This window comes from Lytechinus variegatus, chromosome 7 (genome assembly GCF_018143015.1).
Source record: "Lytechinus variegatus isolate NC3 chromosome 7, Lvar_3.0, whole genome shotgun sequence".
Lineage (NCBI taxonomy): Eukaryota > Metazoa > Echinodermata > Echinoidea > Temnopleuroida > Toxopneustidae > Lytechinus > Lytechinus variegatus.
In genome coordinates, this window is record NC_054746.1 from 43,713,255 (window position 1) to 43,735,763 (window position 22,509).

At 33.0% G+C, this 22,509-nt stretch overlaps 1 protein-coding gene across 1 annotated transcript; it reads right to left on the reverse strand.

Moving 5' to 3' along the window:
- Positions 1 to 1,363: 1,363 nt before the first annotated feature.
- Positions 1,364 to 19,852, reverse strand: LOC121419394 (DNA repair protein RAD51 homolog 2-like). Its single transcript, XM_041613848.1, has 8 exons — positions 19,749 to 19,852; positions 17,969 to 18,068; positions 17,269 to 17,382; positions 16,161 to 16,274; positions 15,618 to 15,754; positions 13,142 to 13,261; positions 12,090 to 12,273; positions 1,364 to 2,314 (listed from the first exon to the last, which is right to left on the reverse strand). The coding sequence occupies exons 2-8, from the start codon at positions 18,050 to 18,052 to the stop codon at positions 2,228 to 2,230; spliced, it is 840 nt and encodes a 279-aa protein (XP_041469782.1). The 5' UTR covers positions 18,053 to 18,068; positions 19,749 to 19,852; the 3' UTR covers positions 1,364 to 2,227.
- Positions 19,853 to 22,509: the final 2,657 nt, after the last annotated feature.

Below are 22,509 nucleotides of genomic sequence, written 5' to 3' on the forward strand. Positions count from 1 at the left end.
TCATATACAATCACTAAATTTGTAAGATAAGTGATCAATAGGCCGTTTTTCTTTAAAATACAGCTCTAGTGGGGATGGGCGCTGTATTAGATATTTGGATATTAAAAATTCTGATTTCATAAAGAACAGCTAAATAAAATATTTGATGGCCAGTAAAATTTTGTAGATGGGGATGTTCGCAGGTCATGTTCAGGAATGCTGAAATCTAATTCATGTTAATGACTGCTTACCAAAGCTTCACATGAGCTTTGATAATCGGGTCTAATCATTATGCATTTACTTCCAATAACTCCATATGGGTACATCCTTGTAAATGGCCCTACTACAAATCTCCATATGCAAAGAAAGACTGGACACCCTCCTTGGAAGTATCCACTACAATGAGCATGTACAAGTTATACAAAATTTACATTTGGGTCCTAAGTCTGTATGAGGGCTTATCAAAAATGGAAATAATGAGTGTAAATAATTAGACCCTGTAGAATAGACTAATATACCACTAATACATCTTTAATACAATCTTGTCTTTTCCTAAACAACATAATTAAAAAATGTTACTGAATGATATCACTGTTCTTACAAAGTTGTAAAAATTTGCATTAAATTATATTTATATGTTGGATGGTGGTAAGTAAATGATAAACATTACAGTACTCTGTAAATTGCTGTAACACTAAAACTAATTCTATAAAGCTTCTTTAAAGAATTATGTACACTATCACAAAGACCAATAGTCCAATACACTCATTTTTATTTAAGAAAATGAAAACACATGATTGTTAACTTTTTATAACAATATTATTATTTATTTTTTAAATCATCATTTATGCAATGAAATTCAGCAATGTAAAAAATAAAAAAACAATAAGGGTGTTTAGCCTTAGTAATGTTACATAAAAATAATGGAATTACACCAAATGGCACCCAGCAAATGAGTATGTTGTAGGAGAGACTGTCCTGTTGATCAGAAAGCTCCAGGAAAGGGATTCTTTAATAAGTCCTTTAAAATGAAAGTTAAGATTGGAATTGAGAGAGAAGAGGGGATAAGGGCAAGACAATTGGATCAAGAGAACGAGCTTGTTTAAGGTCGGGGCTAGCCAGTTTAGTGCATAAAGATGTCTGTAGAGTACAAGGTTTTATCATCTGTTCACATTAACTCATGCTCATTCTCAAACAACTATAATATTCATGTGTTATTCACAAAACAGTAGCATCTACTGATTTGATCTACAACATGTAAAGTGATATTTCAAAATTGTTGATTTGATCATCAAACTGTACATTGTTTTTTTTTAACTTGCTTTGTCAAATAATTTCATTTGATTGATAAAAAATTAGTGAAACTTCTTGTGTGAATTATAATATCTAATATGTCAAACTTGCCCTTGACACCAAACAGTCTACAAATCACAAACTGTTTCAATATCTCAGGATTATTAAAGAGGTAGCTTAATATCAAGATTTTTTGTCAGAAATAATATCAAAACCAAATCAAACTGGACATGAACTATTCACAACAATATAAGCATCTCACATAGATTAATTATCATCAGCTGATAGACCTAAAACATAAATGCTTAATAAATCTAAAGAACTATATAGCGAATCACTGCCAGGATAAAAAGTGAAATAAAATCTTATATGAAGATATACATGTGTAAAGTAGGAATACGACCTATATCAGTTTGGATTACTTGATATCTCATGAAACTAAATATTGTTTTTCACCATAATGAATATTCTGTCATGAAAGGGTGCTTTTACATTTGATTATGTAAATCAACTTAGATGATGATTGAGAAGAAAGCGTGAACGCTCCCTCCCTAGATACCAAGAACCTCTCTTGCTAAGGCGTTGAGAGGAAAAGCCCCTTGAATTGGAAGCGTTCCTTGATTACATTAAATGCCTCCCTCGCTTGACTGTCAAGATCCCAATCCTCTCCTACAGTCCCATTCGTGATCTCCATCATCGCTCCGATCATATTAAAGAAACTCGATCCAATTAGATTGTGCCGAAAAACGTCATTCCCCCTCCGTGTATGTGGTAGACGCATTGCCCAGCTCCCCAGCCCTAGCTGGCAGCACCCTCTTCTTGTGTTGGCGAAATAAAACAGGTGGTTTGAGCGGCGAGGGGCCGCGACGGCCAGCTGATCCCGACGATGACAAACTCATAATTGCATGAAAAATTGGGAGTTTCTCTCTTGCATTACCAGGGTTCTTGTCTGTGATCAAGCAGCCTCATCAGACCAATATAAGAGGGAGAGATGGTGTCGTGGCAAAGTGACAGAGAAAAATGTGTGTGGGTGGGTGGGAAGCTGAAATCAAAAGACGCTCTAACAAGTTTAGCTTAGGATGCATTCAATATTATCACTGCTATAGTTACCATTATGACTGTCTTTGATCATGTCTTTCTTCCCCAATTCATTTCATTTCTTAACTCATATTTATCGCAGACATGCAATATTAGTTTACCTTTTGTAAGACAATCGCAGGAAAGAGAAAGAGAGAAATGTCCCGTTTCTCTTTGACTCCATTTATTAGAGAAAGGAATTTAATCAGAACCATATGAAAACAAATTGCAGGGAATGCTCTCTTAGCTCCATTCACACTGCAAAAAAAAGAGAATTTGAAAATTCCCAAATTTAATGCTAAGATATTATTTACTACAAAATAGGAAAACTTCTCAGAATAAATGCTCTGCATTGCTTTGACACAAAACTTGGTGCAGTGACCAACTGTAACAAGAAAGTTGACAAAAACTTAATTCAAAGGGTATGTCAATGCATGTACAGGATCAGTATAAGCACATGTCCTACAATTTAACCAGAAAATCATAATTTTAAATCAGATGATGCTGAAAAAGCACACCCTCTGGGCATTTACATGCATATATCTGTACAAACAAGCTAACAAATATAAACTTGCAGATACAAGAATTGTTTGAATATTGCTATGACTATTCAGAATGAAACATTATTATTGAGAGATTACACATCAAAATGCTAAAATCGATAAGATTTCAAACCTACATCACCTTGGTGTTAAAAATGAAAACAGAAAATATAAAAGAAATACAATACAAAAAAGGAAAATTAAAAGAAACTATACGATAGGACAAACGAAGGCAAGGATATTAAGAACTCAGACGATAAGACACAGAGTACAACAAGACAAAACTGAATAAGGTACATGAAGATATGCATGAGAGGAGAGAATATGATTTGTGAGCCACTTCTCTGTATATTATGGAAGGTTTAGGGCCTGTGCAATGGGTTGGAGGAGGGTACAGAATAGCCCCCAGACTCATATTAAATTAGAGTTCTCAAGACAAATGTTGATAGGAGATTCAACTCCATATCACACTCAAAGGTCTAAGTCTGGGGGTGTTTCACAAAGATTTAAAACAAACTTAAATAAAATAGGGGATTTACGTCTGACTAAAAATCACTTAAATTCCCAGTTGTGATTGGGATTAAAGTTACAATACACTGGTCATATCTATCACATATTCATCAATGGGAGCATAATAAACATCTTGTCAATTTTCACTCCTATTGCAAAAAGCAAAAAAAAAATATGTCTTGGATTACGTTCATTTTAACTACAACAATGTAAAACAATTAAAATGAGACATTGATGTTACTCTGTCCATGACAAAGTGGACGATTTTAAACATAAATTACAAATCCTCAAGATGTTTGAAGTATACAAATGTAAAAAAAATACATGCAAGAGTAATATATCATATTTTCGCTTCAAACAAGTAACTGTATTTCTCTTTAATCTTTATATTAATGAAATGTGAATATTTTGAAAAGAAATGAATTTATGACACCCCAAAATTTAAAAATGAGGTACTAGTAAATATGAACATCTTAATTTCATATTTTAGCAAATTATAAAAATCTTTCTTAGGATGGGATGCATCTACCAATATTCTACAATACCTTTAATGATGTTTAACTCCCAACCCATAATGACAATCACCCATCTGCAGTAACAGCATACAATCTAGAGGTACGCTATCATGCATGTCCCACACACTCATATTTATGTCCTGTTTATCTGCGTATCCTAACAGGTTTCACACAGTCATTTGTCATATCTGCCGTCAATGTAATATCACTCCGAGGAGCATGCATGCCTTTCCATTCGCACCTATGCCTCAGACTTCAAACTCCTGAAACCTCTTTAGAATGCCAAAGTATGCATCAGAAATGATTTATATTGAGAGTCCCTTGCTTAACTTCTTCTTTTCTCTTTTTTATTTATAGCGATGGCTTCATTCCTTTAAAAAACATCTTGCATGTCTTAACAATTTAATGCGGTGAATGGTGAAATCACACTATGTACCACATAGTATTGATTAAAACCAAGTAAGAATCTAAAAGAGCCAAATTCAATATCATATCATGTAGTTGTTGCACTCATAATTTTGTTTTAATTGTGATGCTTATAAATAATGAGTGGAGCGCCTCTGGCAGTCTCACCTGCATTACGCGATTCAATAGCAGCAGTGCTGACTTTGAAAACTACGATAAAATAATTATTCACAAAAAACACTATTCATATAATACAATACCACATTCATTGTCCCTAAATGACATTTGACCTTGATCATGTGACCTAAGACTTGTCAGTGATACTTGATTACCATAGATGTCCACAATTCATAAATTATATCCATAAACTTTAAAAGTTATAACAGCAATTTAATAATTACCTCCAGCATGGCCAAAGTTCATTGACATTAATAACCTTTAACCTTGGTAATGTTGTTCAGAAATACTTGATTAACCTTATGTCCAAGTTTCATGAACTACATGTAGGTCCATATACTTCATAAGTTATGCTGTCATTTCAAAAACTTATTCTTCCATTAAGACTTCATGTTGACTCTCACTCTGCTTTTCAGATGAGACAAAAATTACTTCATGAAGTCTTTACATTAAGGTCACAAATCTAAAATAAACAAATCAATTATTTGCTAATGACAAGGACCATTTATCATTCATTATAAAATCTATCAAAACCAATATCAGCACAATAATACTTATTTATCTGTATAATGATATTTATGATAATAATATTAATAACAATAGCAATAATAATTTTTTATAGGGCCTTTCTTAAAAAGGTACATAGCATATTACACATAGAGGAAGTATTTACAATGAAATATTTAAACATAATAAATGAAAAGAATAGATGAACAAGGAAAGACCAATGCATACAAATGCATAATTTTCAATCATTATAAAAATAAAAAATGTGAATTACTACCTTTATTGAAGTCCAAATTTCTGTCAATTGGAGACGAGAACAAATATTCACCAAAGAATTTCACATAGAATTCAAAATTGGAAATAATAATAATCAAAAGAAAATGATTTTTTGTTGTTGCAAGTACATGAGTCACATCTTGGTTAGATGTGAACCCAGTATATGTTAATGATACTCATACACAATATAACTAGAATTCATCCTCAAACTGGACAGGTATATTCATCGTCTGAAAGGGGTGTGTGTTAGCACTGTATACAGGGGGAGGATCCAGGATTTTCAAAAGGGGGGGGGCACATTTCCCAAGAAAAATTTGAGAAGCAAAAAAAAATTTACATATTTTCTCCCACCCCCCTTGTATGGCAATTCCTTTCCTTCTCTACTCTTTTTTTCATCTTATCTTCTCTCTTACATTCTCTTCTATTCCCCTATTCTCTCCTTCCTTTTCTTCCCCTCTCTTTCCCTTTCCTCTCCTTCCCTTTCCTCTCTTCTCTTTCCCTTCTCTATTCTCTTTCTCTCTTCTCTTTCCCTTTCCTCTCTTGTCTTCTATTTTCTTCTCTTCTATTTTCTTCTCTTACCTTCCTCTCCCCTCTCTTTTCTTCACCTCTCTTGCCTTTCTTCTCTTTCCCTTTCCACTCTTGTCTTCTATCTTCTTAATATTCTCTTTCTCTTGTCTTCTATTTTCTTCTCCTCTCTTCTCTTATCTTCTCTTGTCTTCTCTTCCTTTCTCTTTCCTTCTCTTCTCTATTTGTCTCTTCTCTCTGTGTGACCCAATCTAAACCAGAATAGACCCAGCCATCTCCATCATGTCTTACTAGTATATGGCATGCCCTCAATAGTCAATGTTAAATTCCTATGTTGATTCGCACCACTTAGTTTGAAGTGGAAAGGATATTGACCTAAATACCACAAGTATCATTAACCCCTATGCTACCCAATGAATGCATAGATTCTAATGAAGACAGGATGGTTTGCAGTTGGCAACTAGTTATACATTTTAAACAAAAAACACAAAAATGGACTTATTACAAGCTTGCACATGCAAAAAATGAAATACATTATTGCATGCACACCTACTTTTCAGCTAAAATACAATAAACAAATGATTTGGGGTATTCAGAACATTAAAAGTTGCAAAACGTGTTATGAAATAAAATACTTGTGAGAATAGAATCAAATATAATATGAAATGGTAGAAATTGTTAAAATGGTTGTAATATTTCAATGTACATAAAATCTACTTCTCAATATTGATTTCTATCAACGAATATGGAATACATTCAAATAGATATTCATTTTTTTTATAATATATATTTAGAACAAGGTGAAAATATTTAACCACAAAATATCTTCAAAGTTGAGCATGAGTACTCTCATAAGCTATGTTAATAAAATGGTAATTTCTGGAATATCTCTACCTTGATTTCTTAAATAAATTCTGCATTTGATGTCTTATGTGAATCAAGATCAGTTCAATCGATGCAAGACAAATACATTGGTGGAATAACCACTATGTTAATTATGAGTCATTCAGGCCAAGTTCTTTATCTCGACCCGGACACTCTAGACCCATTCATGATATCATATGACTTGGTCATATGGTTCTTCTATTTGTGTGTTGCAATAGAAACACCTGAATGTCAGAGTTGAATTTACCCACATTGAGGAAAGAAAGAAATAGCTAAAAATAGGGGGAACAGGAGACAGGTCCAGGGGCTGAACATGAAATGACTCATCAAAATGATTCATGGTTCTAGGAGATTACACTTTAACAACATGTGGACTTACACCTTCCATTTGTAATATGAATAATACTCAAACATGATAAGCTCAAATATATGAGGACAGTGGTGGTGATGATGATGGTCATGATTGTGATGATGATGATGATGATGATGGTGATGATGATGGTAATGATGATGATTGTGATAATGATGATGATGGTGATGATGACAATGATGGGAATGGTGATATGATGATGAAATTAATGATGATGATGCTGATAGTGGTGGTGGTGGTGATGAAATGATAAGTTCATGAAGGAAATCATTGTTCAAATTTCCTTGTGATTTGAAAGATATTCTCATTATATCTTTAATAGAATAAAATAATGATTAAAAAATAACATGCAAAGGGCAAGATGAACTTTTGATGTCACTATTCCAATGGCTTGTATATAGTGACGTCTATATCTCTATTACATTAATCATTGAAAACTTTGACATCTTTTTTTTTCAATTGAAATAATGATTTTAGGCTTGTCAATTCTAATCTATATCACCTTTCTTCTCTATCCCCCCTCCCTCCTTCCCAAGCCTCAATATCAATCAACACCACTTCTCCATATTCTAAATTCTACCCCTTCCCCAGATCCACAGCCCAAATCTAAACCTCACCCCACCCCCACCTTGTCTTCACTTCTTGTCCTAGGTACTTAAATCTTTAATGTGACATGGCTGATAGCCTGAGGCCCTGAATAATTCTAACAAGCTATATCATAAGAACTGACAAAGAAATGAAAGGAACATGAAAGAAAGATAATTGGCTATCGGATAGTATACATTTATGGTTTGAGTTAGATGTTCCTGACTGCTAAGAAAACATCAATTTATTTCTTATAAAAGATTGAAGTCCACCCTGTGCAGATTTTAAGCTGCTTTGAATAGAAGTATAAAAATATGAAAAACATATCAGTGGAAGTCTGATGATTTATGACTTCATTTATTCTATTATAATTTTTATGATTAATTAATTGTCATATTTCAATAGTTGATGATTAAAAACAATATCTTATAAACAAGTGAAATTAATTTACTTTTAAAAAAGTAACTTCATGAAGAAGAGAGTTCATTCTTTAAGACTATAGTTCATACCATACACAAGAGGCCACATGAGAATACCTGGAAAATTAAACACAAACTTTAAATTTCATCTACTTCTTTATCATTTGTTTGAATTTAGTCAAACCCTGATGGATAAGTTTCTCTCAATTTCATGTTTGTTATATTTTGGTAGAAGTATGTTACATCATAATGGGTTTCCCAAATGGCTGAAAAAAATATTCTAAGGGTATGACAAGATACTTAGAGAGAAAATAATAAATGTTGATAATAAAGAGGAAAGAGATAATGGAGAGAGGGCAGCAGGAGGAGAAAGGGAAAGAGAGTCAATAAGGTAGAAATAATAGAAAAAATGAAGAAGGAAAATTAGAAAAACAAAAGAGAACAGCCAATGAGAAAAGCAAGAAATAGGGAAAGTAAAAGCACAAAGGGGGGGGGGTAAGACTCATAGAAAGGAGGTAGAATTAAAAAAATATATATAAAAAGATAAAAGAAGGAATGAGACAAGGAAAAAGATAATAGAGCATAAAGAGTAATGACAGAATGAGAACAGTGAGAGAGAGCATGAGAGAGAATGTCAAGAAGATGACGTCAACTTTATTTCTTTGCAGCAAGACACCATAGATATGATTGATCTAGCCTGCGCTTTTCATACATATCGCTTCTCTGCAAACCAAGCATCTTAAATGCAAATAATTTTAAAGAAATGACCTTTTCAGCCCAGTGTCTAGGTTTACTAGAACAAGTTTGTCTCTTCTCCTCTGGTAGGTTAATGCACGTCGCTGATCTACTCAATACAGATTACAATGTCTACTCTGCAACAGTTTGGATTGTGGTTAGCACTGCTTTTACAGCATTTTGAGATAACACAGTTGAAATAAGTTTCTTTTGAATTTTAGCATTCATCCTACCCCACTCATTATTGATATTTCCCAATCCTATTTATTATTCACCTTCCTTTCTAGTTATATTCATTAATCATTTACAAGGAAAACATATGCATTCAACACGACAAACATTACTTCAATAAAAATGCAGAATTTTTCATGAGCACCATATTCATATCTTGAAATGTACAAACATATGATCAATTAAAAAAAATCAATAACGAACTTTGTTTTTCCTGTACATCTAAATGTTTTACTCATCCATTGATAATAATAACACTTTTACCCAGGGAAGCCACTTTAGTTCTGAAAACTTTTCTCTCAAAAGGTCCTGCTATTATTATTAGAAATATATTCCTACCTAGTACACATTCACCTCACCTGGGTTGAGCGCAGCACAAGGTGGATAAATTTCTTGCCAAAGGAAATTACGTCATGGCTGGCATAAATCTCTATAAAAATTAGCTAAGAGTTTGATGGATTTCATTCATCAAGATGCACTGTCCCCACAAGAAAAATAATAAATTACAAAAAAATTTAAGACATCAATTCTTTCAAATTCATTGAATGATAGCTGACACTAACATAGCAATAACTATAGAAATAAGATAAATATTTCAATAGTAACTATAGTTATAAGACAATAACAATATCAACTAGACACATGACTGATATACATACATAAATATAAACAAGTGGAACGCCGTCAGAAAAGAGACGCCTATAGTACAAAATTTTGTAGTATAAGAGTACAATGACAAGCAAAACCAGAAATAGAAAAGCATTTTTACTCGTATATGAGTAAGCCAAGATTTGATAAATCCTGTTCAAGAAAAGCAAGGTACCATAAGATATTAACTTTAATATCAATATTTTCATAAAACTATTTTGGAATGGGCAGTTGTATTTCCGATTCATTATCCGATGTAAAAAAAAGCCAATCTAAGTGTTTTCCATAATTTAAAAGGGTGATTTTTTTATAATTCAACAACACGTGTGAACATATCATTAAGAGCATTAGGGAGAATGGTGAAAGTACATGATTCTATTTTTATATTTTCTTTGCTTCACATCACGGCAGCATTTGAAAATGTCAAAGTTAGAAAGAAAAGCTTTACATGGCCTGATATGGTGTGTCATAGACGACATGCAGGTGTATAGTGATGGGATGTTGAGGTTAGTTATCCTAAGGCTACTCATCTCTTTATCTTCCTTTCTCTACCTGTCTGTCTCTCTTGATCTCTCTCTCTCCCTCTGTCTTTCTTCCTACCTCTATCTAGCTCAATCCTATCAATCTGTCTCTTTTATCTCTCTATTTTTCCATTCTTTTTCACTCTCTTATCTCTCCCTCCTCTCTCTGTACTTATATCACTGTTTCCCATCCTATTTTATTTCTCTCTCTCTCATTTTGCAAGTCTTTTCCTTTTTTTTAAATTTCTGCCCTTCTAGCTCATTGATGATCCTTTCTATCTTCTATTACCCATATTCATCTACCTATCTATCATACAATTTACTTTTCTATTTATCCATATATTTCAATATTTTTTTTATAATAAGGGCTTTATTTGCTTCAATCAAATTACTATAACCATCCCAACACAAAAACAATATCAGGAATTACTTGAAGGTTCATAGTTCAATACTGTGTTAGAAAATCCCAAATGAACATATGGATGAAACTCATATTAGGATCCTAATGCAGTGTTGATCCACTTCAAAACTATGCATTTGCAATCTTATTGAACCACATAGAAAGCAACATACACAGCATTCCACATCTGGTAAACATATTGGGACAAAGAGTTTGGTCATGCAATGTGATGGTTTACTTACAATATCTCTTTCTGGCAGTCTGATTGCTCTTCAACGATTTGCAGGCATGTTGCATGAAGGAATCAATAAAAATTTCTTAGAAGAACATCATCCCGCATGAATGTTATATTTTTTTATTTTATTTAACAACTGCAGAGATAAAGGAATTATCAGACACCTGGTATATCCTTTGGTACACAGACATTCAGTTACCAGATTTGTATTAATGCAATATGGGGTAAAAACAAGAAAATTTGTTTTCACTGCCAAATATACTCTTTTTACATCAAATCAAATGAAGTCAGTAATTGTTCTTCTGTATCAAGGTATGAATGATAAAATCATCATTATCAATTATCATAATAGTCAACACCATAATACTCTAATCCCCTCATACAATCACCATCACTCTTCTCTAAAAAAATCTCAAAAAGTTAACCCTAAAAAATCATTTTTAAAAAATGATGCATGAAATTTCATGCATTCAGTTGATTTAAATACCTGTATTCTTTCATTAGAACAAGATAAGGTAATATGCAGCACTGAGTTAGAGATGCACTTGGTAATGTAGCATAGGAATTTAGCCTTAACAATGATTATGACTAGGGACCTCTTATTTGGTGAGGAATAACAACTCTCTTTTCCCGTAATGATTAGCAACTCTTGCTATGCATTATGAACAGTGGAACCTATGTTAAGTGACCATTATTGATTAATATGAATAACAACCCAAAATTTGGTTTATGAATGGTAGTTTTCATGAATAATGACCCTCCTGGAGAAATATGAATAACAATCTTCATTCCACATCAGTGGGCATTATCATTTTTTTCATTCCATATTTCATTTATGAATAGTAAACACTCCCCTTTTTAAGTCTTAATCATGATACAGGTACACTAGTGCATAGTAGAAATAAAAAATATTGCTTGGATCTCGCATATATTAATGTTAATGACCACTTCAGTTCAAAATAGTCTATTTACCATGACTGTCTACATGTGGAAAATAAAAATGATAGAGGCATAGAAGCTCAGTTGACAAGGTGGTGATCTCGTCATCCCAGTACCTTATATCACAGGTAAGGTAGTCTACTAGTACAATTTTGTAAAGAATTCATTCTCATAAACAAGTCCCTCAGAGAGAATGTTAAGCTGTCAGTGCTCAGTTGAATAAAATAACTACCACCACCTTACTAATTATTATCATGTGGCAGATCAATAAATATATTTTTTCTTTAATCTGAGAAAATAAAAAAATTGACTTACTGGTATTGAAAACTCCTCAGCCAGGTACTTCAAGATGGCTGCCTGTTTGGATAATAAATTTGTTCTCTCCACCATGTTTCGGCCGACTCTTCCATCAAATTCTTTCCTGACCAATGAGGCAACCGAGTCTAAAATCACAAGACGTATCCCTTTCTCTATAAGATCTTCTTCTAATATTTCTAACCTTCAAAGACAATATAAAACATTGGGAAAACTTCAAACTAAGTTGAAACACTCTATATGATTTTCAGTTCTTGTACCTCCCGATATAACTACGAAATACATATTTTCAACATAGTTCTATTAAATTTCATATAGACAAAAGTTAACCTTTTTTAATCCTTTTATTCTACCCCCCTCCCCCCAAAGTAAGTGAGTATTCTGATGGCATTTACACATGCAGAAGTCTGCCTTTATTATTGAAAGTTTATTAACTATGTGTTATGTTCATTTCTATACTCAACAATTATGATAGTGATTGAATAGAAGGTAAACAATGAACAGCAAAACAAAATAAGTAAATACTTGCATGCATCAGGTACCAAGAGTCAAGTCAGTCTAACCATTATATATGATAAAAGTTATTATGATTTCCTGAGATTTCTTTGCTCTGACATGACTAGTTCAATAATTTCCTAAGTACCACAAAAATTATGTTGGACAACTTGAAATTGAAAAAAAAATTCTTGGTATTAAATCACAAATTTGAGACACTAATTCCTTGTGTTTTTTTTGTCCATTTCCAATCTGTTAATATTTCATGTGTTTGTAATTCATATTCTTTATCTATTATGATTTTCTAGGTCAGTCGGTGATTTGGACAAAATCTTCCTGGCCTGACTCAATCTTCTTTACAATGTAGAAATTTTTGCTTTGCTGTTTTATGTTGTGGTTTTTATTCTATGAATTTTGTAATGTGTAACGTTCTGCTGTTTCACTTCTTTTATACTTATCATTATGAAGAGAATAAAAATGAATTTAATTTGTGAAGCCTTCATGATTTCAGATTATTATGTCAAATAAATAAATATGAGATGGAATGAGCTGATCACCTGTGTAATAAGTCAGAGCATGTAGATTCCATAGATATATGGACCTTCTCCACTAGGTTCATCAAGGTCTCTTCAGATGAGAAATAGTCTGGAAAACGACACTGAGCAATCTCAACAAGCCTTCAAAGAAAATTATTGAAACAAAATAAACATCCTTAAAAAAGGTAAGAGCAAGATCAATCCTTAAGTATTTAATTACTGTTTTCAATATCTAAAATAATCATAAAGAAAAAATACAAAAGATTATGGTTAAGTGTTATGGAAAATCAATGATTATAACAATGATATCTTTATATGAATTATAAATATCCCATTGAGCTTAACCTTACTTTGGAAATTCATGTATTTACTACAAGAAAAGTATAAATACTAGAATTGAAACAAAACCAACTTTATTACACTTAATTTTGATCAAATAATGAATAAATAATGACTTGCACATGTACACATCAATGAAGTTGGGGGATAAAGGTACTGTCTAACAAAGAGATGTGATTGATCACTATGGAAATCAATCATCATAATTCTTGATAATTATAGCAAATGAACATAATGTCCCTTTAGAAACCAAGAGGACACTGATTGTTTATAACTATGACGCATGCATGAGAATACATTATATTCAGAAATTACTTTGAACCAACATGCATTCTAAACGTTGGCATTGCTGGCTTTCCATAGTTGCAATTAATCAGATCAATCATATATTCCATGTAATACAGGGTTAAGATATGGATGTGTATCTGGGATATATATCACAGTGGGATGGCAATCTCAGGAATCTCAAAGATTCACTTTCTCCCCCTCATCCTCTTCTGCTTAGACATTTATTAACCTCTTTACCCTTGGACAGATTGGGACTGGGTAGAGAGCTACATGAATACTTTATGATAGCCAGTAGATTAATCTGACTGATGAATCATTCTGGGTTAATACTAAAACATTTTCTTTAACCCTAACCCCCTCCTTCGACATTTTCCTGACCATTCCAATGTGCAAATTTTTTGGACCGCACCAAAAACGAACTATTCACTTGCAGATCTTTTGTGACCAAACTCACAATACCTGGGTATGTAGTTCGAAAATTACTAAACATTACATAAATGCATGTCAGACCCAATATTTTTCTAAAACATGATTTTGGGTACAAAGTCAATGTAAATTGAATTTTCTCACCTTATTCAAAAGGATATGATTATTTTTAATTTCATCAGCTGAAATTAAATGATTTTTGCATGATTATGCTTCAAAAAAGTTCTGCTATAAATTTGGTGAAAAACAAAGAAAAGCAAAAGGTCAGAAAAACAAGAAATACAAAAGAATTTCATAAAACAATAAAATACATTTAAAAAAATATTTTCAAACCAGGATGTTTTTCATTTGTAATTATGAGCAATGATATAAAGAATAGTTACACCAAAAATTAGCACTCTGAGCTTTTAATAGTGAATTAGTGCAAAAATTATGATTTACCCATAAATTAGCATAATTAATTCATACTTTAAAAAATCTGATTTCAGAAAAAATCAACCATTCAGCCTTGTAGATTGCATCTCACACTATTATCATGCCAATTTTCATGGCAGTCGCGCAATCAGCGCCCAAGATCTAAAGAGGGGGGGGGTAGTCATATAACACCCAAAAAAGCCCGGTCTGGTAAGGGTTAACCCCTTTTCTACTATAATCTTCGATCTTCCTCATATAATGAGTTGTTCTTTAGCATAGAAAAGATATTCAAAGATAGTTCACTAGATAATAATACCAACATGCTTATATAGAGCAAATCACTGCCAAATGCATCCCTATGTGCTCAATTTTATATTATTACCTTGGCTTTAGCCCCGCAGCCTTTCATAGTGGTGGCATTTCAAGGAATAAATTCCTGCCAGGTACCCATTTACCTCTCCTGGGTTGAGTGCAGCATAATGTGGATAAATTTCTGGCCGAAGAAAATTACGCCATGGCTGGGATTCAAACCCACAACCCTCTGTTTCAAAGTCAGAATACTAATCCACAGGGTAATAAAACTACAAAAACATGTTGATGATGATGACATTGGTAACACTCGCCTCAGCTTTTACTAAAAATATAGGAGATGATGGTGAAAGTGCTGGTGCTGCTGCTTTAGGGGGTCAGAGTGGTGGTGGTGATGGTGAAAGTGGTGGTGGTATGATGATGATGAATGATGATAATGATAATGATGAAGTTGGTGGTATTTAAAGCATCAGTGATGGAGATAGTGTTAGTGGTGGCTGTGATGGGGGTGGGGTGGTGATATGGAGTCAATAGTAATGGTGGAGTTGGTGATACTGGTGGTAGTGGGGATAATGATAACAGTCATGACAATGGTGATGATGATGATGATGTTGGTAACACCTACCTCAGCTTTTACTAATGATAGAGAAATAATAGTGTTATTAAAAATGACATTTTACAATTATTACTATGTTAATACTTCAATCTTAAAATGACCCACCTTTCTGCACTGAATGCCGATTCAGTATCAATATACATAACACTTCCATTCAATCCTCCCATACCGACTGGTAGAGTAGCCAAGACGCTCAGCATCATACACAATTGAGTCTTCCCGCACCCAGGAGGTCCAGCTATCTGGTGTACACAATCAAATCATACATGTATATATTCAGGTAAGGATGTATGCAGATCTTCATGTTTCTTTCAATGTTTGATTTAAGAAAAGAGCAACATTTCTTTGCTTATATTGCCAAATCCCTCTTGACCATACAATGCATGGTTTGGGAAATTCCATACCAAAGGAAAATGCATCTATTCTCATCATATTAAATCATTCATTAAAGCAAATGTCTTTTAAGTACAATAGTCTTCTATTATATTCAATCAGCAAGCAAAAATGCATATATTTAAAAATCTTGAATCCCCAAAGAGACAAAAATGACCCTAAAAGACAATCTACAATTTAAAAACTGGAAGGGGTTGAAATAGACAGACAGACATGGAGGTAGATAAAATGAACATTTCAGTAATGATGTCTCACCTCTGTAATAGTGCCTGATAGTAATCCTCCATGTAATAGTTGGTCAAGTATTCTAAGAGATGTTGGGAGAATACCAGGACAAGAATCCGGACCTCTCTCACATAGCTGCAGCGCCTAAATGAATAAATAATTCATAAAATATACACGATATAAATAATAAATGCCTAAGAATGGCTTCCTATAAAATGGTTAATTACAACTAAATAGAATCCTGTGGAGCATTGTGGCCCAGTGGATGAGTCTTCTGACTTTAGGTCTTGGGTTCGAATCCCAGCCATGGGGTTATTTCCTTCAGCAAGAAATTTATCCACATTGTGCTGCACTCAACCCAGGTGAGGTGAATGGGTGCACGGCAAGATGATTTCCTTGAATGTACTAAGCACTGAAAGGCAGCTCAAGCTAAAGCCGGGGTAATAATAATAAACAATGCACCTTGGAATAGATTATTTCTAGATAGATGGCGCTATATAAATGCCTATTATTATTATCATTATCGTTATCATTATCATCATTCTTCTTATTATTATTGTTATTATTATCATCATTATTACTATTATCATTATTATTATTATTATCATTATTATCAATATTATTATTATTATTAATATTATTATCATTATTATTATTATCCATAATCAAAAGGGGGCAAAAATGAACCCATGACAAATATCAGTAATAAACACTCCATGTCTCACATAATTACAGAACTTATGATTTGAATGCCCATCATCTACATGATTGCACTCTACTACGATATGATGAGAATGATCTCGTTGCCCCACAATAAAACAAAAATATCTGACAATGTATCTTTAACAGATGAATATATCTTCACTATGATTAAAGGCAGCAAGATATCAACTCATTCTTCATTTGTATATCTTTCATTTTATTATTATTAATTCATATCACTAGTAAATCATATAAGCTGGTTAAAATTCATAATCACAGATAATTGTAAATAATTCAATTGATAAAGTTGTCAATTTCACTTGTATATTTTTCAATTTTTTTTCTTCAATTCATATTAACTTTCCTTCAGTTTTCCTTCCTTATTTTTTTAGTAATCCTTATAATTTGATTTGTGAATACCAACAACCATCCTTACCTTTTTACTAGTAGGAGCACAGACTTTGCTTGCTTTCATTGTTGCTTCTCTAATTCTTGGTTCAGGGGTATTAAATATCCTCAGCAGTTCTAGTCGGTTTTTTGTCAGCAGATCCTTTACAACATTCAATAAAACAATTAACTGACTTTATTAACTTGCCTATTAAGAAACAGTATTTGTTTTGGCAATTTAAAAGTTGTATGCATAATTGATTCTGGAATTCAAATTATTCAGTAATCCTTGGTGAATATAAAACTTCCCTATATCGAATAAACCATTTGTAACTTTTTTTTTTATGAAAAAACATTATGAAACCTTTAAACATTTAGAATTGAATGAATGTGTAGCAAGTGAGGTAATCAGACTTCTAATTTTAATGTAATATTGAGTAAATAATTTCTTAGATATTTTTTAGCTATGGATTTCTATTGAATTTCAACTGCAAGGGGAAATGCTGCTTTTTGAGGCAATAATCAATGCTGCAAAGTAGACAATAAATTTGAGCCATAATGAGTTAGGTTCGTAATCAAGTTTCAAACCTTTCTACACCAGTTATCTGGCTCTTCTAACAAACCTTGAGATATTGGTACAAGATTTTAAGACTGCATCCTCCTCATCCTTGATGATGCACGTAATGACAACCTACGTGTGCCATCTAGTCAATAAAGAGTAAAGTACCAAGAGAGTTTAGAAACCATACCTGACATGTGAATATCTTATGCCGAGTGAGCCGGGTTACGATATCTTCATCAAGACCAAGACGATGAACTTTCCTGTTGGCCATGTTTCCAATTGAATATCTGATAGGGAAATGTGATATGATAAAGTAGAAATCATTCAGTGTTTATGATATGAAAGTTTTGAATCACAGAAAAGTAATTTTTCACTTGACATATCCATGGTTCCAGGCTGCAAGCTGAATATTAAAATTAAAATCATCTTATTATTGAGATTCTAAAATATAAGGGAATTCAGATTTTCAATATTTGAATCAGAAATCACAAATAGAGATCATCCAAAAATTCATTTTGCCCAATTAATCCTGGGCCTGCAGCCACTGAAGAGCACCAGATTGACATTGCTATATGGCTCTATGTTGAAAGCCAAACAGGGTAGCAGCAACTCCCATCTTTGAAAAAGATAATTTCTGGTCAGCTAATAAACACAAATTATGTCATTCAATTGAAGTTTGTCAAAACAAATCCCTGATGCAAACCCATTGATGAATGCTCCATTTACATTATCAATAATTTTACCTGAATTTTAAGATTTCATGGCAACATTATGCATGTAAGCTGAAAATGATAACCAAGTCTATATTATCATTGACATTGGATATGGAGTTCATTTTCCCCTTGACATTACAGTTGCAGCGGAATAATGACAGTTTTCTTTTGTAAAGTTCCTTCATAATTGTAATTGTCACAAAAATGTTATAGGGCACACAGGGCTTAATCAATACCTGTCTGTGCCCTCTCTTACATTTAAAGAGTTAGATTGATCCAATCAATCTCATTGAAATCCATCAATGTCATAATTTTTTTCTACAGGAAATTCGCAAAATGTCATTTGCAAACAAGAGGCGAATACACATCATACATATCATAACCTGGGGCCGATTGCACGAAAGGGTCTTTCCAAGGACCGTCTTTCGTGTCGCCCATCTTTTATGATACGCTATAAGCGGGGTGTTTCTGAAATTTATGATAAAGAATAAGATTCGTTAGCTCGCTTTTAAATGAAATTCTATACAATTTCATGATAAATCACATCATTTTATAAACAAATATTTTGTTTATTTTAACGGACAAATAAAATATGTTTGCAGTTGATTTATTTAAAATGCGTTTCACATGGCGCATCATAAAATATGGGCGACACGAAAGACGATCCTTGCAAAGACCCTTTCGTGCAATAGGCCCCTTGTTTCTTGAATGAGCGCACTCAGCCATCACTAAAAAATTATTTGCATATACCGTAACGTTAGTTTGAAAATCGGGTAGGCCTAGATCCATGAGACTATGTACCTGACTATGTCTATGTCCTGATCAGTTGCTCATTTTTAAAGGCTAAGAATCAACTATAAAAGTTAAAAACAAGGAAAGTAAAATTTGTTAATTATTTGTGTTATGTCATAGAGGGTCAGAAATGGTATCGGGACAAGCTTGTTATTTCCTTTAACTTTTTGGCTTTACACCCCGGCCCCGTCCGGGCTTTACACACGTGTGAGATTCAGACGGTATCCTACTCTGTGCGGTCGCCGAAACTCTGGGGGCAACTTCTCGTGAATATTGATAACAAGAACTGAAGAAGCGAGTCGTCTGCAAAGCGCACACATCACACAACTCGTTCACACTTTTTCACAAATAGAAGTCGAATTCGCCAATTCAACTTTACTTCAAGGTCACCTGAGCCACGCTTTTTCCATATAACATAATATCTTTATTTTACAATTTGATTATCTTATTTAAATCACTTACCAAATATATATTTTTTCAATTTCGGACCTGTTGCTGGATGTTGATTTTTAGCGATGAGGGCGTTGTAAACTTTGGACGGTACTGCTGAGGATCTCCCAAAACTGATAGATTTCTAGCTAGCTTGATAGATAGTGCCTTAATATAAATAATACTCATTTGAATATCCTCTGCATTCTTTTTGTGCCCCAAAAAGGGCTCGGCTCATCCAAAACTTTAATAGGAGCTAGCTCATCTGAATTTTGTAAATGATGATAATAATAAAATAAGCTCTCCCCCTCCCTTTCTCTCTCTCTATAATATTGATAAATATATATAAATCATTTTCTTGTTAAAAATCACAAAAATATTGTAATTGTTAATTAAAACTTCTTTGAAGTACATATCCAGGGGCTGATGGGGGGGGGGCAGAAGGTGCACCTTAAAATTTGAAAATAGAATGAGGCACCCCGTACTATAAAAAATGTAAGTTCCATAATCTGCAAATGCATCATCACTCTTGTAGCAGAAAGATTCTTATAGTGGATGAAATACCCACTCATTGTTTTACATACGTAGGTGCCCATAGCTGTGATAGATTATGACCCTCTAAACCCTTCTCTCTAAACAGATATCTTTTTCCTATGTTAGCATGAAACATGCTTGTCTCCAGTTGCCAATCAAGATCTTTCCGTAATGGCCGTCATAATATTCAAATAATTTTATGGCTGAAGCAAGCCCCCCCCCCCAAAAAAAAAAACAACAACAAAGAGCAATGCACAGAATAAGAAGAGGAATAAAACAAGGGGAGAAGTACTGGAAAATAGACCAATTTTCAGGTAACCATGTTAAAAAAATACTGAGTAGGGGAAGGGGACATTGATTTGCCACCACTAATTTGGACAACTTGAACAAATTTTAATATGCAATGCAAATAAATGTTTTAAAAATCATCAGAAAGTAAACCAAAACACTTTAATACTTATAATGTAATAATTTTGTTTGGCACAAAATTCTGTATTATAATTTGGTGTGCACAGCATGCCAACAATTTGAAGCATTTTATCTCCCCCCACCCCCATCAAGAACATGGCATCACTAGAGAGGTGTGGTATTAGAATTGAGTATTATTACAGATGAACTGAAAGTATCAAAATTGTTATATGGAATACTGCATTATTTAAACTCAAATTTTACATTAAGCAATAGAGACAAAAAGCAATAGAAATGAAGCCAATAATTTATGGGAAGATATAGCACTATTTATTCAGCAAAATGGCTAAAAAGGAATGACAATAACTATTATACAAATCAATGTGGACACATCTAATAGCAAATTGTACACAAGGTGAAAAATGGGTAGAATATAGGATCATTAGAAAACAAGACTGATATAAATAGAAAAAATCTACAATTTGGTATAGATATAAAGTAGGCTTAATAATCAAACATATTATGGTTACATAGGGTACCATTTTAACAAGGTGCAATTGTTTAATGTCATAATAAAATTTGTACTGTATTCCCATTTTTACAAATGTATCCATCAACTAGGTAAATGATATTAACATTACAAAAGTGATGAGAAAGAGAGACATAGAATATGAACTGAGAGGAAATGTTTTATCATATTAAAATAACAAATCATATTTTGAAAGGGTTTTATTCTGGGATTGTTGTTAATGAATACAGAAAATCTAAATAATTGAGCAAATAATATCTAATAAAAGATAATTTGGAAGGGTTAAATAGCAATTTCAGTTTGGTTAAAATTAAAGAAAAAATAAGCATATTCTCTAATTTTAGTTGATGAGAAGCAGGAAAAGCCCCCCCCCCCTCCCTCCAAAGAAAAAATCATGTTGACTTTGATGCTCATCATAATAAAAAAAAATGAAGGAAAGTAAAATAAATTACCAATCTCACCATAATTATCTAAACTTAGCAAGGATTCCACCCTTGCCAAGTCCAAAATGGTCTTTAGAAATTTATTTAAGAAATAGACTAAAGTTTGCCTGAAATCAGGAGTGAAATTTCAGACGATGTGTCATATTCAAGGAATAATTTGACAGTTTATTAAGTTTTAATGGTGCTTACTGCAGTTTGTATTTTTACAGTGCACTGATTATTTAACAAATATATTGATGGATGGAAATGAACCCTGTTAGAGTTGAGAATCAAAGTAGAGAGTTACCGTTTACATCCACTGCTTAGTCTTTGTGATGACTCAGAGATACCTAATTGCACATCTCGTTTAACTGGACTGTGAAACCATGAAATACTTGATTGCACAAGTGGAACAATTATTGCCAGACACGAGACAAGTTATTAAGAAATTTGACAACACTAACAAGAACAGCATTCAGATCAATGGTAAAATAATTCATAAAATGTAGGTCAGATTTTGAAAAAAAGTTGCCTATATTACCTCTTAACACAGTGAAATAATTGTTCTATGTTTCTTAAATCCTCAAACGGGCTCCATTTTGATAAATAATCACTTTCCCTTGATAAAGAGATGTGTCTATTGTCTTTATCAAAACAAAAGAAATATATTATATTAGAAACAAGGATGCTGATACCATGTGAAGATAGAGAAAGAAAGTGATAAAGAAAAGAAAAAAAGAACTGAGAGGGCAGGTGATAAAGAGAGAGAGAGAGAGAGAAAGATTGGAGAGTGGGGATGGGACAAGAGTGAGGAATTGATGGAAATCACAATTTCTATTGTATCAATAGTAAAAGGGCCATGTACTTTGAGATAGAAGGATATCTTAATCAAGAAAATACC

Coding starts and splice junctions, on each gene's coding strand:
- LOC121419394 (XM_041613848.1), bottom strand. CDS start 18,052: ATGGCCAACAGGAAAGTTCATCGTCTTGGTCTTGATGAAGATATCGTA. Junction 15,755..16,160: donor TATCAGGCACTATTACAGAG/GTGAGACATCAT, acceptor TGTGTACACCAG/ATAGCTGGACCTCCTGGGTG. Junction 13,262..15,617: donor TCGGCATTCAGTGCAGAAAG/GTGGGTCATTTT, acceptor TTTTCTTTGAAG/GCTTGTTGAGATTGCTCAGT.